Source organism: Girardinichthys multiradiatus, chromosome 12 (assembly GCF_021462225.1).
Source record: "Girardinichthys multiradiatus isolate DD_20200921_A chromosome 12, DD_fGirMul_XY1, whole genome shotgun sequence".
Taxonomy (NCBI): Eukaryota; Metazoa; Chordata; class Actinopteri; order Cyprinodontiformes; family Goodeidae; genus Girardinichthys; species Girardinichthys multiradiatus.
The window spans coordinates 52,205,049-52,216,495 of record NC_061805.1 but is presented as its reverse complement, the minus strand read 5'-3'; the positions used below and the strand labels follow the sequence as shown (position 1 = coordinate 52,216,495).

Here is an 11,447-nt window from a genome sequence, read left to right as displayed (position 1 = left end):
CACCACCAAGCTTCGCAGGAACCTGGGCCGCTGCAACTGCTCTTCCGGATTAACCTGTGCTGCAGTTGGTGGGGCAGATCAGGGTAAGAACAAAAGGCAGGGAGTGTGCTTGATCCGGACCAGACAGGCCCAGAGGAAGACGAGACACTCTGGGAAGAAGAAGAAGAGAACGGCTGAGCGGAGCTGCTGAAAGAACCCAGAGACTGAAGGATTTAATGAGGACCCTGGGAGTGGGTCCAAAACAAGGCCCGGGTCTCCTCACTGGGCCCTCTAGTCAACCTTACAGACACTTCCTACTTTATTTAGGGAAAACAACCTGATAAATGTTCATGTGGGCGGCTGCAGGCCTGGATGCATCTTCCTCTGGGTGGAAAAATACACAAACAGGATCAGAACACTGAATGGACTGGACCTGATTATTCTAGATTGAATGGAGAATAGTGAAACATTCCTTCTATTTCCAGTTAGTTTTGCATTAATGAGGGATAGAAAGTTGTATCATTGAATGTTACTGTCGTGTTTTAGATATGAGTACACATCAAACAGACATATTTAAGCTGAGTGGTTCCGATAAGTTATATAATAAAACGTTATAGCGATCTGCCGAATGCATGAGTGTGTGTACCAAATGGGGTTGGTGGGGTAGTGGGGTTGGCTGAAGGGGTGCAGAAAGAGAGACTCATCATCACTGCTTTACACAGCGTTCATACAATATCAGTTATTAATCACAGCAGCCTTTTGAGCACAAAGCATTCACCTAGTTGGGGTTTAAGATCAATTTTTTCACCATAAATTACAAAAACGGGTTGTGCTCTCAAAAACCGACATTACTACATGCTCTCTGCCACTATCCGCCTGTCTGTGGCTTTTTTCTAAAAGTATGTGAAGAACTATTATCATGCCTTTAATATACAGTCCCAGTGCGCCCCTCACTTTCCCTTCTTGTTGACATCTCAAAAGTGCATTTGGAAGCGTATAGATACCACAGCCTCCTTGCAGTTCTAAACATCATAAGCAAGAATGATATGTAAGAACTGGAAGAATAAACAAATATCATTTATTTTACATTTGTTACAAGATTTTATTGCTATGGAGAGAAAGTCTGTTTGTATGAAAAAGCAACAGGATAAATTCGACTTTGTTTGGTCTCCAGTCTGCATGGTGGTGCTGCATTGGTAGCACTGTTGCCTTTCAGCAACAAGGTCCTTGGTTCGACTCCTGGCCTCTTTCTGCATGGAGTTTAGATGTTCTCCAGGTACTCGGGCTTCTCCCCACAGTCCAAAAACATGACTGTAAGGTTAATTGGTCTCTCTCAATATGCCTTAGGTGTGAAAGAGTGTGTATGGTCATTTGTCCTGTGTTCTGTGCAGAGCATACACGCCTCTCACTCGTAGACCGCTGGAGATAGGCACCAGCTCCCCCACAACCCAGTATGGAAGAAGCAGGAATAGAAAATGGATGGATGTTTGGTTTCTAATAATTATATACACCACTTAGTGGCGTAGGATGTAAAATCAGAATCAGATTTATTCCCAAATTCGTACATACAAGAAACAAGGAATTTGACTCCGGTACACTTTGCTCTCTGGGTTTCTTTTTTGTTTTTTGTGTTATAAGATATATTCTGCATATACCCTTATATCCATAAATACATATATACAATATTTACATATACAAAGGTGGATTTGCAACTTCAACATGAGGTTGTTTTGTACTCAAATGTTCATCAGAGAAACAGCCTGGAGGAAGAAACTGTCTCTATGGCGGCTGGTTTTAGTGAACAGTGCTCTGTAGCGCCACCTGAAGGTAAAACTCTAAAACAGCTTATGTGCAGGGTGTGTGGGGTCTGCAGAGATTTTAGCAGCTCTTTTCCTGACCCTTGACCTGTATAAGTCCTGGATGGAGGGGAGGTCAGCCCTGATTATTCTCTCTTGTTGTGATTATTAATCTGAGAATATTATTTAATATTTAATATTTTATCAAATAATATTTGGGTCTGTTAAGTGTTGTCCTGTGAATACCAGCCCAGTAAGGTGATGGTACTAGGACAAAATAGAAAGGTGTGAGATGAGCTCTGACATTATTGAACAGCATAAACTCTGCACATATATAGAATAAATTCACACAATTTCTTAAAATACAAGAATTTATTAACAAAAATAAGTCAACTCAAAGTCAAACATATTTCAATCAACAAACTCTTTACTTTGCTAAAACAATCCAACTAAACTACCAATCAGAATTAAAGAATAATGAAGACTAATGGACTATGTACAATATAAACAAGTTGATTAAAGATGATTGATAATTATGACCAAAAAGAGTGATGCAACATTACCATGCAATGTTTATGTTTGAGAACCAAGGATTATCTTGAAGAATCTAGAAATGAAGTTAAATTAGTTTTGGAACCAACTTAGGAAATAATCAGCAAACGTTCAGACAACCACTCACAATGCAAGATCAGATAAAATATTATTTTAATAAAATAATGTTTTAAAAAAATATTATTAAGGGAATGTTTTGGAAAAGAGACATATCTTTCTGGAGAAATGGGGCTTAATGGTGTTTACTTAGTTGTCAAATTTAGTAAAAAGATGTTAGGGACTATTATTTACTGGATTGCAACTAAACCTTTCTGTGTAAATATTATTTAGCAGCTAGCACATGTTCTTAGCTGTTAGCAGTTGAAGCTAACAAAGGAGGCTGATAGCTTAGCACCAGAATCAAACACATACCTTTAAAAATACCGTTAATAAAAGGGTTAAAATGCATAAGTGCGGACAGCGTGTGTTTAAAATCACCCTTTAATAAAGTTTGTCTTAACTTTAAAAACACACAAAGAACACAACCTGAACAGGTGTGCTGCAGATATTCTGCTAGCACTAAGATAGTTGAGTTCAACACAAACAAAACCAAACTTCATAAAATGAAAAACGATCATTTCAATCTAAATCACGTCTATATTATTCTGCCCAAACACTTAACCTCATGAACTGTGGTGAGGAACGTTGTCCGGGTGACGACGACGTTTGAAGAAAGTATCCACAGTGAACATTGGTTAGCTACAGCTAACCTCCTTAGCTGTGGATGAAAGATGGCTCGTTGTGTCCGCCAACCACACTGCATGTTACCGTAACCACGGTGATGCGGTCTCTGCTGTCTTCCTTGGGGAACGGCTGCACTCGGCGTCATGCTGGGAACTCTCTGGAAACAGTTTGTTTCTGCAGATCTCAGAGAGAACAGTCAAGCAATGCTTGTACCTTGATTACCCCGTTCATGAATAAAAATCACCGGATACGCTGACAGTGATTTATTTCTACTTATCTTGTGCCCATGATCGCATGATCTTGGATACCCTTGGATCCAGTTGAAGAGTTTATGTCTGTTTGCCAGCGAAGAGACATCAGCGCGCTTGTTTCCCCTATCCAGTCCCTCTGGAAGGCCGTGTGGAAGAGAAAGACCTGTGGGAGAAGTGGGGGTTACCCCCTTCCCTCAGTTGCTGGAAGTCAGTTAAATGCAATTTATTTTGAAAGTTCCAGAAAAGTCTGTACCGGAGTTTAATGTTGAAATCCATGGCTGTGGATCCCAACACGCTGCAGTCCTGATTATTTGTTGCAGTCTGGACCTGTCCTGTTTTGTGGATGATCCAAACCACACTGAGATGGATGAAGACAAGACAGACTGAATGATGGCAGTGTAGAAGATGACCAACAGCTCCTGTGGAAGGTTGAACTTCTTGAGTTGCCTCAGGAAGTACAGTCTCTGCTGGACCTTCTTTCAAACAGTGTCTATGTGTGAAGACCATCTCAGGTCCTCAGAGATGGTGGTTCCTAAGAACCTGAAGTGGTCCACGGCCGATACAGTGTTGTTGAGGATGGTGAGGGGGGTGTATGGGGGTGGTGTTCTCTGAAAGTCCACCACCATTTCCACAGTCTTGAGTGGGTTCAGTTCAAGGTAGTTCTGACCGTACCAGTGTACCAGCCGATCCACCTGCTGTCTGTATGCAGACTCATCACCGTCCTGGATCAGTCCAATGACAGTGGTGTCATCTGCAAACTTAAGGAGTTTCACGGACGAGTCCGATGAGGTGCAGTCATTTGTGTACAGAGAGAAGAGGAGTGGGGATAGAACACACCCCTGGGGGGCACCAGTACTTATTGATCTGGATCAGGAGAAGATGCTCCCCAGTCTCACCTGCTGCTGTCGATCCATCAGGAAGCTGTTGATCAACTGACAGGTGGAGGCTGGGACGTTGAGCTGGGTGAGCTTCTGGTGGAGGATGTCTGGTATGATGGTGTTGAAGGCCGAGCTGAAGTCTATAAACAGGATCCTGGCGTACGTCCCTGGGTGGTCGAGGTGTTGCAGGATGAAGTGTAGACCTAAGTTAACAACATCATCTGCCGACCTGTTTGCTCGGTAAGCAAATTGCAGGAGGTCCAGCAGGGGGCCTGTGATGTCTTTCAGGTGCTTCAACACCAGCCGCTCAAAGGATTTCATGACCACAGACGTCAGGGCTACAGGCCTGTAGTCATTTAATCCTAGGATGGTGGGTTTCTTGGGAACTGGGATGATGGTGGATCGTTTGAGGCAGGAGGGGACCTCACATTTCTCCAGTGACTTGTTGAAGATCCTTGTGAAGATCGGAGCGAGTTGATTTGCACAGGCTTTCAGACATGATGGGGAGATGTTATCAGGTCCTCCAGCTTTCTTTGTTTTCATGCGCTGAAAGAGTCTGTTTACATCTTCCTCGGAGATCTTTAGTGCAGGCAGAGGATCTGAAGGTAGGGGGTTGGTAGCTTTGTGGGAAGAACTTGTTTCCTGAATGGGATGTAGAGGAGATGGTTTGAGGTGTGAACGGCTTCTTGTCATGTCTGCAGTAGAAGCCATTCAGACGGTTGGCCAGGAGACGACTCTGTTCAGGATGGGTGGAGGGGCTCCTATAGGCAGTCAGGTTTCTCAGACCAGTCCATACAGCTGAAGTGTCACCAGTAGAAAGGATGTTCTTCATCTTCTCACTGTAGCTTCTCTTGGCTGTTTTGATCTCCTTTGTTAGTTTGTTCCTGGTCTGCCTGTACCGCGCCCAATCTCCACTGCTGTGAGCTTCTTCCTTTTCCCTGTGCAGATTCCTGAGGTGTGGAGTAAACCATGGCTTGTTGTTCCCAAAGGTGCAGAAGGTCTTGGTCTGCACACACATGTCCTCACAGAAACTGATGTATGATGTCACCACATCAGTTAGTTGGTTTAAGTCAGTGGCTGAAGTTTCAAAAACAGTCCAGTCTGTGCATTCAAAGCAGGCCTGTAGCATCTGCTTTGATTCCTCAGTCCACTTCTTAACAGTGTGAACCTTGGGTTTGGAAGCTCTTAGTTTCTGTCTGTAGGTTGGGATGAGATGGATTAGATAATGATCTGAAAAACCCAGAGCAGCCCTGGTAACAGCATGATATGAGTCCTTTAAAGCTGTGTAACAATGGTCCAGTGTGTTTTTATCTCTGGTGGGACACTTAATATGCTGTCTGTATTTGAGGAGTTCATTGGAGAGGTTTGTTCTGTTAAAATCTCCCAGTATTATGATGAAAGAGTCCGTGTATTTTTTCTCCAGGTCTGTAATCATCTCAGCAAGATGTTTTTCAGCAGCAGAAGTTCAGCCATGAGGTGGAAAATATGAGCCAATTATTATAAACGAGGAAAACTCTCTCAGTGAATAAAACGGTTTACAAATTATGGAAAATGACTCCAGATCAGGACTAGATGTTTTTTCCAGCACTTTTACGTCTCTGCACCAACCTTCATTTATATAAAAGCAGATTCCACCTCCTCTCTTCTTCCCCGATAGCTCCACGCTGCGATCCTCTCTGAACAGCTGGAAGTCCGGCATCAGCAGTGCTCGGTCCGGGATGTTTTCACTCAGCCATGTCTCGGTGAAGCAGAGAATCACTGATCCACGGAGGTCCGCACTGTGGAGACCATTGAGTCTTAGGGGATCTCTTGGGGATTTCTGTTGGGGGAGCTAGCCCCCAGTGGGATTCGTGCCGGGGCCTTGCATGTTATCCTAACAGATGCAACACCATACATAGCATGGTCTTGAGGTGTGGGACTATGGATCTTATAGGCAATGGGAGAGCCCCAGACAGTGCTGTGGTGGATTGATGCCTGCCCAGCAGGTTGTAAGGTCTGTGGAGGTCTCCCATGCGTGGTGCTCAACAGACTTTCTGGCAAGGGTCATTGTGGGCACTGGGCCATCAGGAGGCCTCTATATCCTGGGGGCTGCTGCTCCTGTGCTTCATTGACGACCTGCCTCTGTGCAGGACGTATGGCTGCCCTAGGGTGATGTCCTGTGTTTGACTGCCTGGGGCTTCTGTGCCCTTTCAGACCTGAGTTCACCTGTCCTTTGTTGCCCTTGGGCCCTGGGTGTTGCAGGCCATCTACTGTTCTCGTAACAACTGTTCAACCCCATTTAAACAAACTTGCTGACATACACCTGAACAACACAAAGCACTTATTTTTACCCTTAAGCTCACCCACCCACACCAATGCACTGACACACAGATAATCCAAATGTTTGAAGGTCATACAAGCATAGGTTACTTTGTTGCTGGATCCAGTTTTGGTTTATTAAAATAATCACACAATTAGGATTTCACCTTGAGATATCCTTTTTGTAGAGCAAAACTGCCCTGGCATATGGAGGCAACCAGCTTCTCTATATTGTATATCTGAATGCTAGCCTACAAAAAAGGTGTTTTGTTTCTATTTTAACTAAACACAGCTTGGGTCCAGTTAACCAAAAGTAGAAGGATCTGAAATAGAAGCTTAGAAAGTGCTGAAATGGTCCCTGTATGTTTATCTGGTAACTGAAAAGGCCAAACTCACCTGGTGATGTGGCAAGAGGATGATAAAGATCCTTATTTAAAATTTAAAAGATCACTTGTTTTATATAAGTCTGGAAACTTTCTACACATTATCATACCTGGAAAACGATCAAATTATATACGTTTCATGACTTCTGTCTGATCATCTAAGTGAAAACTTCACAACAGAAAGGTGGTGATGGTACAAGGGATACTTTCTTCTGTTATTTTTACCAAGTCATCTTCTGTAAATATGAAAAACTCATATTGGCCCAGTTTTAATGAAAGGGTATATCCCCTCCACCTCTTTGAAAAGGTTTGATATATTTCTAATGTGAAGCTTTTAAAAACATAGCTTATAAACCTTAATATCTTATGTTTTTGTAACTCTGGACACATTTTAGTTGGAAGAACAAAATGTCTTTTTGAAATATGAAGACTGCCCCCTGCTGGTGATGGGGCGCAACACATTGTCATTTCTGTTTTACACAAACTGCATCTCGTCAGATTCGGTTTATTTAAATTGGTCAAATTGTTGTCTAAAGAAACCCAGCAGATTGCATCGAGTCGGTGACTTGCAGCGTTCACTCCTCCTGGATGAGCATGTAGAGAAGCACTGATCCAGGAGTACTTTAAAAAAAGGTTCAGATTTCAGCCAATGAAATCACATTTAAGATTAAAAAAGAAAAAAAAAAACATTTTAATACATAAATACATGCTTAATGAAATGTTCAATACCTGCTTAAAAGGTCATTCTACTCTGACAAACGATCCTCAGAACACTGATTTGGATTTATTGAATGTGGCTCCAGGGTCTCCATAGGTTGGGCCCCAACTAAAACCCAGGAGTGATGCAATGGGCTCTCCAGCACTGACTGGTTGATGCAGTGGGACACTTTAGGAGAAAATTAAACTGAAATCAACATTTTTTGTATCATTTAACCATAGCTATTGTGACCTTTACCCAAAAGCAGATTTTGGTGCCTCAAATCTTTGAAACTTTGATACAGGAAGTGTTAAAACCAGACCGACTACTCTACCCCCCAATCAAGCTACGATGATTTCTAGATCCCTTACTAGGTTTCGTTTTTGGATGAGCAGGTAACAGTTTGAGGATTCAGCTTAATATAAATAAAATAAACCCAGGTCAACCCAAACCAAATCTAGTCATGACCAAAGTTCTATTAAAGTTTGAGCAAACCAAGTTATTAATCAGGCCTAACACCCAAGATCAGCTTCAGCTTAAAGGTTTCACTGAAACTATTCTGCAGAACCTGGAAGTGCAGCACAAGGATGCATGGTGCCCGGCCCAAATGACTGGTTCCCTAGAAGACTTTAGCTGAAGAGCCAAAGCACCCATTTGACAGCTGTGTTAGAGCAAAGGTCTGCTGATAACTTGATCATTCAGAACCAAAATACTGTTGTTAGCACAACATGTGGATGTAAAACCAGAGAACTCCCAGTTTCAGGCCAGAACCACTTAAACCAGACTGGTTGCAACCTTTAGTCGTGCAGTGGTTTTAAGGTTCAGGCTTCAGGATAAAACGTAAAAAAAATAAAAAATCTGCAGAGAAAACCCACAGACTTAATTATCAAGCCAGCTTTTATTTCCTTATTTATTTGATTTAACAAAAAACCGTCAGGATTCTGTGGAAAAACGTTAATGCAAAAGAAACTTCATAAGGCAAAGTCACAGATGCAGCAACATTGATTCGGCTGAACACAACAGAGGGGAAGGATTGGCTGAATCTCCACCAACAGGAATGTTATTTATGGAGGGGTGGAGCCCAACGCAGACCAGACTACAGGATCAGCAGGGGGTTGGTAGTTGTGTTGGTTCCTGTGGAGCTCAGAGCTGCCCGCAGTCAGCGATGACGAGCTTGGCTGAGGTTTTTCCTCCAGAGGAGCCGTGCTTCTCCAATTTCTTCACCACATCCAGCCCCTCCACCACGCTGCCGAAGACAACATGCTTCCCATCCAGCCTGCAGACAAACCACAGGGATTAAAAACCCACCAACTCACCTCAGCAAGGAGTCAAGCTAAACACCTGTTCTGACCTGCAGAACCATTCTGGGTCCAAAATAAAAATCACAAGTCTAATCAGATTATCCCAAGTCAGACTGACTATTCTGACCACAGTACAGGTCCATAGAAACATGCCTAGTTCTGTTTGGTATGAGCCCGTTCCATGATACCAACAACTCATGAATGGGCAGAGAACGGTCCGCTCATCTAAAAATGATCACTAAAACATCTCACAAGAGCAGACAGTCACCATGAATCCACAAGGTCAGATAGAATCAGGCTGTGGACATGAGCTGGCCTATCCAATCAGAACCAAGTCTCCATACCATGTGGTCTTCTCTGTGCAGATGAAGAACTGGGATCCGTTGGTGTTAGGTCCAGCATTAGCCATGGACAGGATGCCAGGTCCGGTGTGTTTCAAGTTGAAGTTTTCGTCAGCAAACTTGTTGCCGTAGATGGACTTTCCACCGGTTCCGTTGTGGTTGGTGAAGTCACCGCCCTGCAGGCCAAACAGCAGCACACAGGATTAGAACCCAATAAGGGAGTGACGACCCTAAAACCTGCTAACTTGTAACAGGATCTCCTGCAGGAACAGGCTAATTCAGAAGAACTTGAGACAAACAGCCTTCTGGGTTTTCCATCACCACCGGACAACCTTCTAGTCTTCTGAGCGCCATGAGCTCACCTGGCACATGAAGCCCGGAATGACCCGGTGGAAGGAGCTGCCCTTGTAGCCGAAACCCTTCTCACCAGTGCACAAAGCCCGGAAGTTTTCAGCAGTCTTGGGAACAACGTCGGCATGAAGCTGCAGAGAACAAACATTACATGTGTCAGAACCAGCTTTAACTTATTATCCAGCAAACATTGAAGAACCATCTTCTCTCAGATCTTAGAAATCTTTCAACCACCACGAATCAGTCAGACTAGAATGGACCTTAAATTCTGGAACCCAGTTATGATTAGAGATCTTAAGGCTCTGATTGAGCCCATTACTGAACTTTTGCTCAGTAATTTTCCATCCTGTGGTGGATGCTTCGTTGCATGAAGTAGATGTTCTAACAGAACCTTTGGAGCACAAGACTTAGGACCTGCTTTTGCATCTTCACAATTCAATTCAGTTTATCACTTCTATAAATGACACTCCTGCAGAAGCTGCAGCCGTGCGGGTTGCATGTTTTATAGTCCAAGAAGGCGGGTTGGCGAAGCAGGAATGAGTCCGGTCGGTCCGTCAGCGGAAGGTGAGCTACTTCAGTGGAGGTTAGGACCGAACCGAAGCACTGCAGCACAGCGGTGCTTCGGTTCCTGCGGCAGGGTCACCCGTAAACCGGGAGATAACCGCAGACCTCGCGGTAGAAGCGGGGATCTTACGAGACATACTGTTTAATTTCGTCAAGTTCAACACCGGGAACGCCCATAACGGACTCAAAATGGCGGCGCTCGTGTTTGAGTAACTTCTACTAAATGTACCGGAACATTGAACCCGTTCCAGTCAGACACACCGGGGGTATTAACGGGTGGGTGTTTCTACCTACATCCGCATTTTTCCCGTTCAGACGGAGCACCTCCCCCTGCCAAGCCGCGCCAGCTCAGTGGAACCTTCCAGAACTGGTGCCGGGCCTGCTCCGAACACACCCTGATTCACGCACCGAACTGCGCCAGAGGTTCCGTTCAGAACACAAGTTACCGCCACCGCCCGCGTGCTCACGCGGCGGAAACTAGCCCGCGCGGCCTCTGCAACAAAGAATCAGGCCTCGTGAGACAGCGTCAGTTCTCGTGGTCAGTTCTCGTGGTCAGTTCTCGTGGTAACCGCGGTCTTACCGGACTATTAGCCAGAACAGAGCGCTGACGTCGGCGGCTGGACCCGCCAGAGAGTCTGGTTTTAGATCGGATAAATGGCGGCTGGAACACCGCGCAATGCCAAGCCAACACCAGTCTCACTACTCACACCACACAGCGCTAACCGCCGGCTTTAAGCCATCTTTACCTCCATGACGATGCGGCCCATAGAAGCACCGTTAGCAGTGACATCAAAGAACACTCTAGGATTGGCCATGTTGTCTGCGGGATAATGTAGAGCTGCTGGAACAGCGAGTTTTCCGGCGAAAAGTCGCAGCAGGCCTTAAGGAACCGAAAAAGATGGCAGAACGCCGATCAAATTTATATAAGACACTGGTGGGTGGGGCTTAACTGCAGCCAACCAATCAGTAATGGAGACATTTTTGACTAGCACTTCTCTAAGCAAATCAGCATCCACAGCAGGAGACTGCCATTTTAGTAGCGACTCGCTTTCACTGGTGTGTTTCATTCTTATTACAGCGTTCACCGGCTCGGAGAAGAGTTGATGTTTTGAATCCATGTCCGTTGAACCCCGCCCCGTTTTAACATAATGTTCACAGAGTTAAACTCACAGCAGAGCAAGCAATGCGCGCCAAATGTCAGAGACATGCGTTGACGTAAAGTAGAGCCCTGCAGTGAAAGCGCGCTCCCTGTCCCAGCGTTAAAATGTGGCTGCGCGGTCGCGCGCCCAGGGTGCGGTCGGTCGGTTTAGTCAGAACCAAGTTAGTTAGAGCA

General features: G+C 44.7%; 2 protein-coding genes across 2 annotated transcripts in view; one reads left to right on the top strand and one right to left on the bottom strand.

Moving 5' to 3' along the window:
• LOC124878521 (dickkopf-related protein 1-like) overlaps window positions 1-972 on the top strand; it is a 2,617-nt gene extending 1,645 nt beyond the window's left edge. The window contains exon 3 of the mRNA XM_047382502.1: window positions 1-972. This exon is cut by the window's left edge and continues 124 nt beyond it. Coding sequence (XP_047238458.1) covers window positions 1-190 — 190 coding nt within the window. The 3' untranslated portion in view covers window positions 191-972.
• Window positions 973-8,436: 7,464 nt separating this feature from the next.
• On the bottom strand, window positions 8,437-11,021 carry ppiaa (peptidylprolyl isomerase Aa (cyclophilin A)). The gene is made up of 4 exons (XM_047380930.1): window positions 10,861-11,021; window positions 9,562-9,681; window positions 9,203-9,375; window positions 8,437-8,833 (listed from the first exon to the last, which is right to left on the bottom strand). Exons 1-4 carry the CDS (start codon window positions 10,927-10,929, stop codon window positions 8,701-8,703), a joined length of 495 nt encoding a protein of 164 aa, XP_047236886.1. The 5' UTR covers window positions 10,930-11,021; the 3' UTR covers window positions 8,437-8,700.
• Between the last annotated feature and the right edge of the window lie 426 nt (window positions 11,022-11,447).

Bases quoted from the DNA above. Each gene is read 5' to 3' on its own strand.
- ppiaa (XM_047380930.1), bottom strand. From the start codon at position 10,929: ATGGCCAATCCTAGAGTGTTCTTTGATGTCACTGCTAACGGTGCTTCT. The intron at 9,682-10,860 runs GTAAAGATGGCT...TGTTCTCTGCAG, and splicing joins TGGGCCGCATCGTCATGGAG to CTTCATGCCGACGTTGTTCC. The intron at 9,376-9,561 runs GTGAGCTCATGG...TTTGGCCTGCAG, and splicing joins TTCCGGGCTTCATGTGCCAG to GGCGGTGACTTCACCAACCA.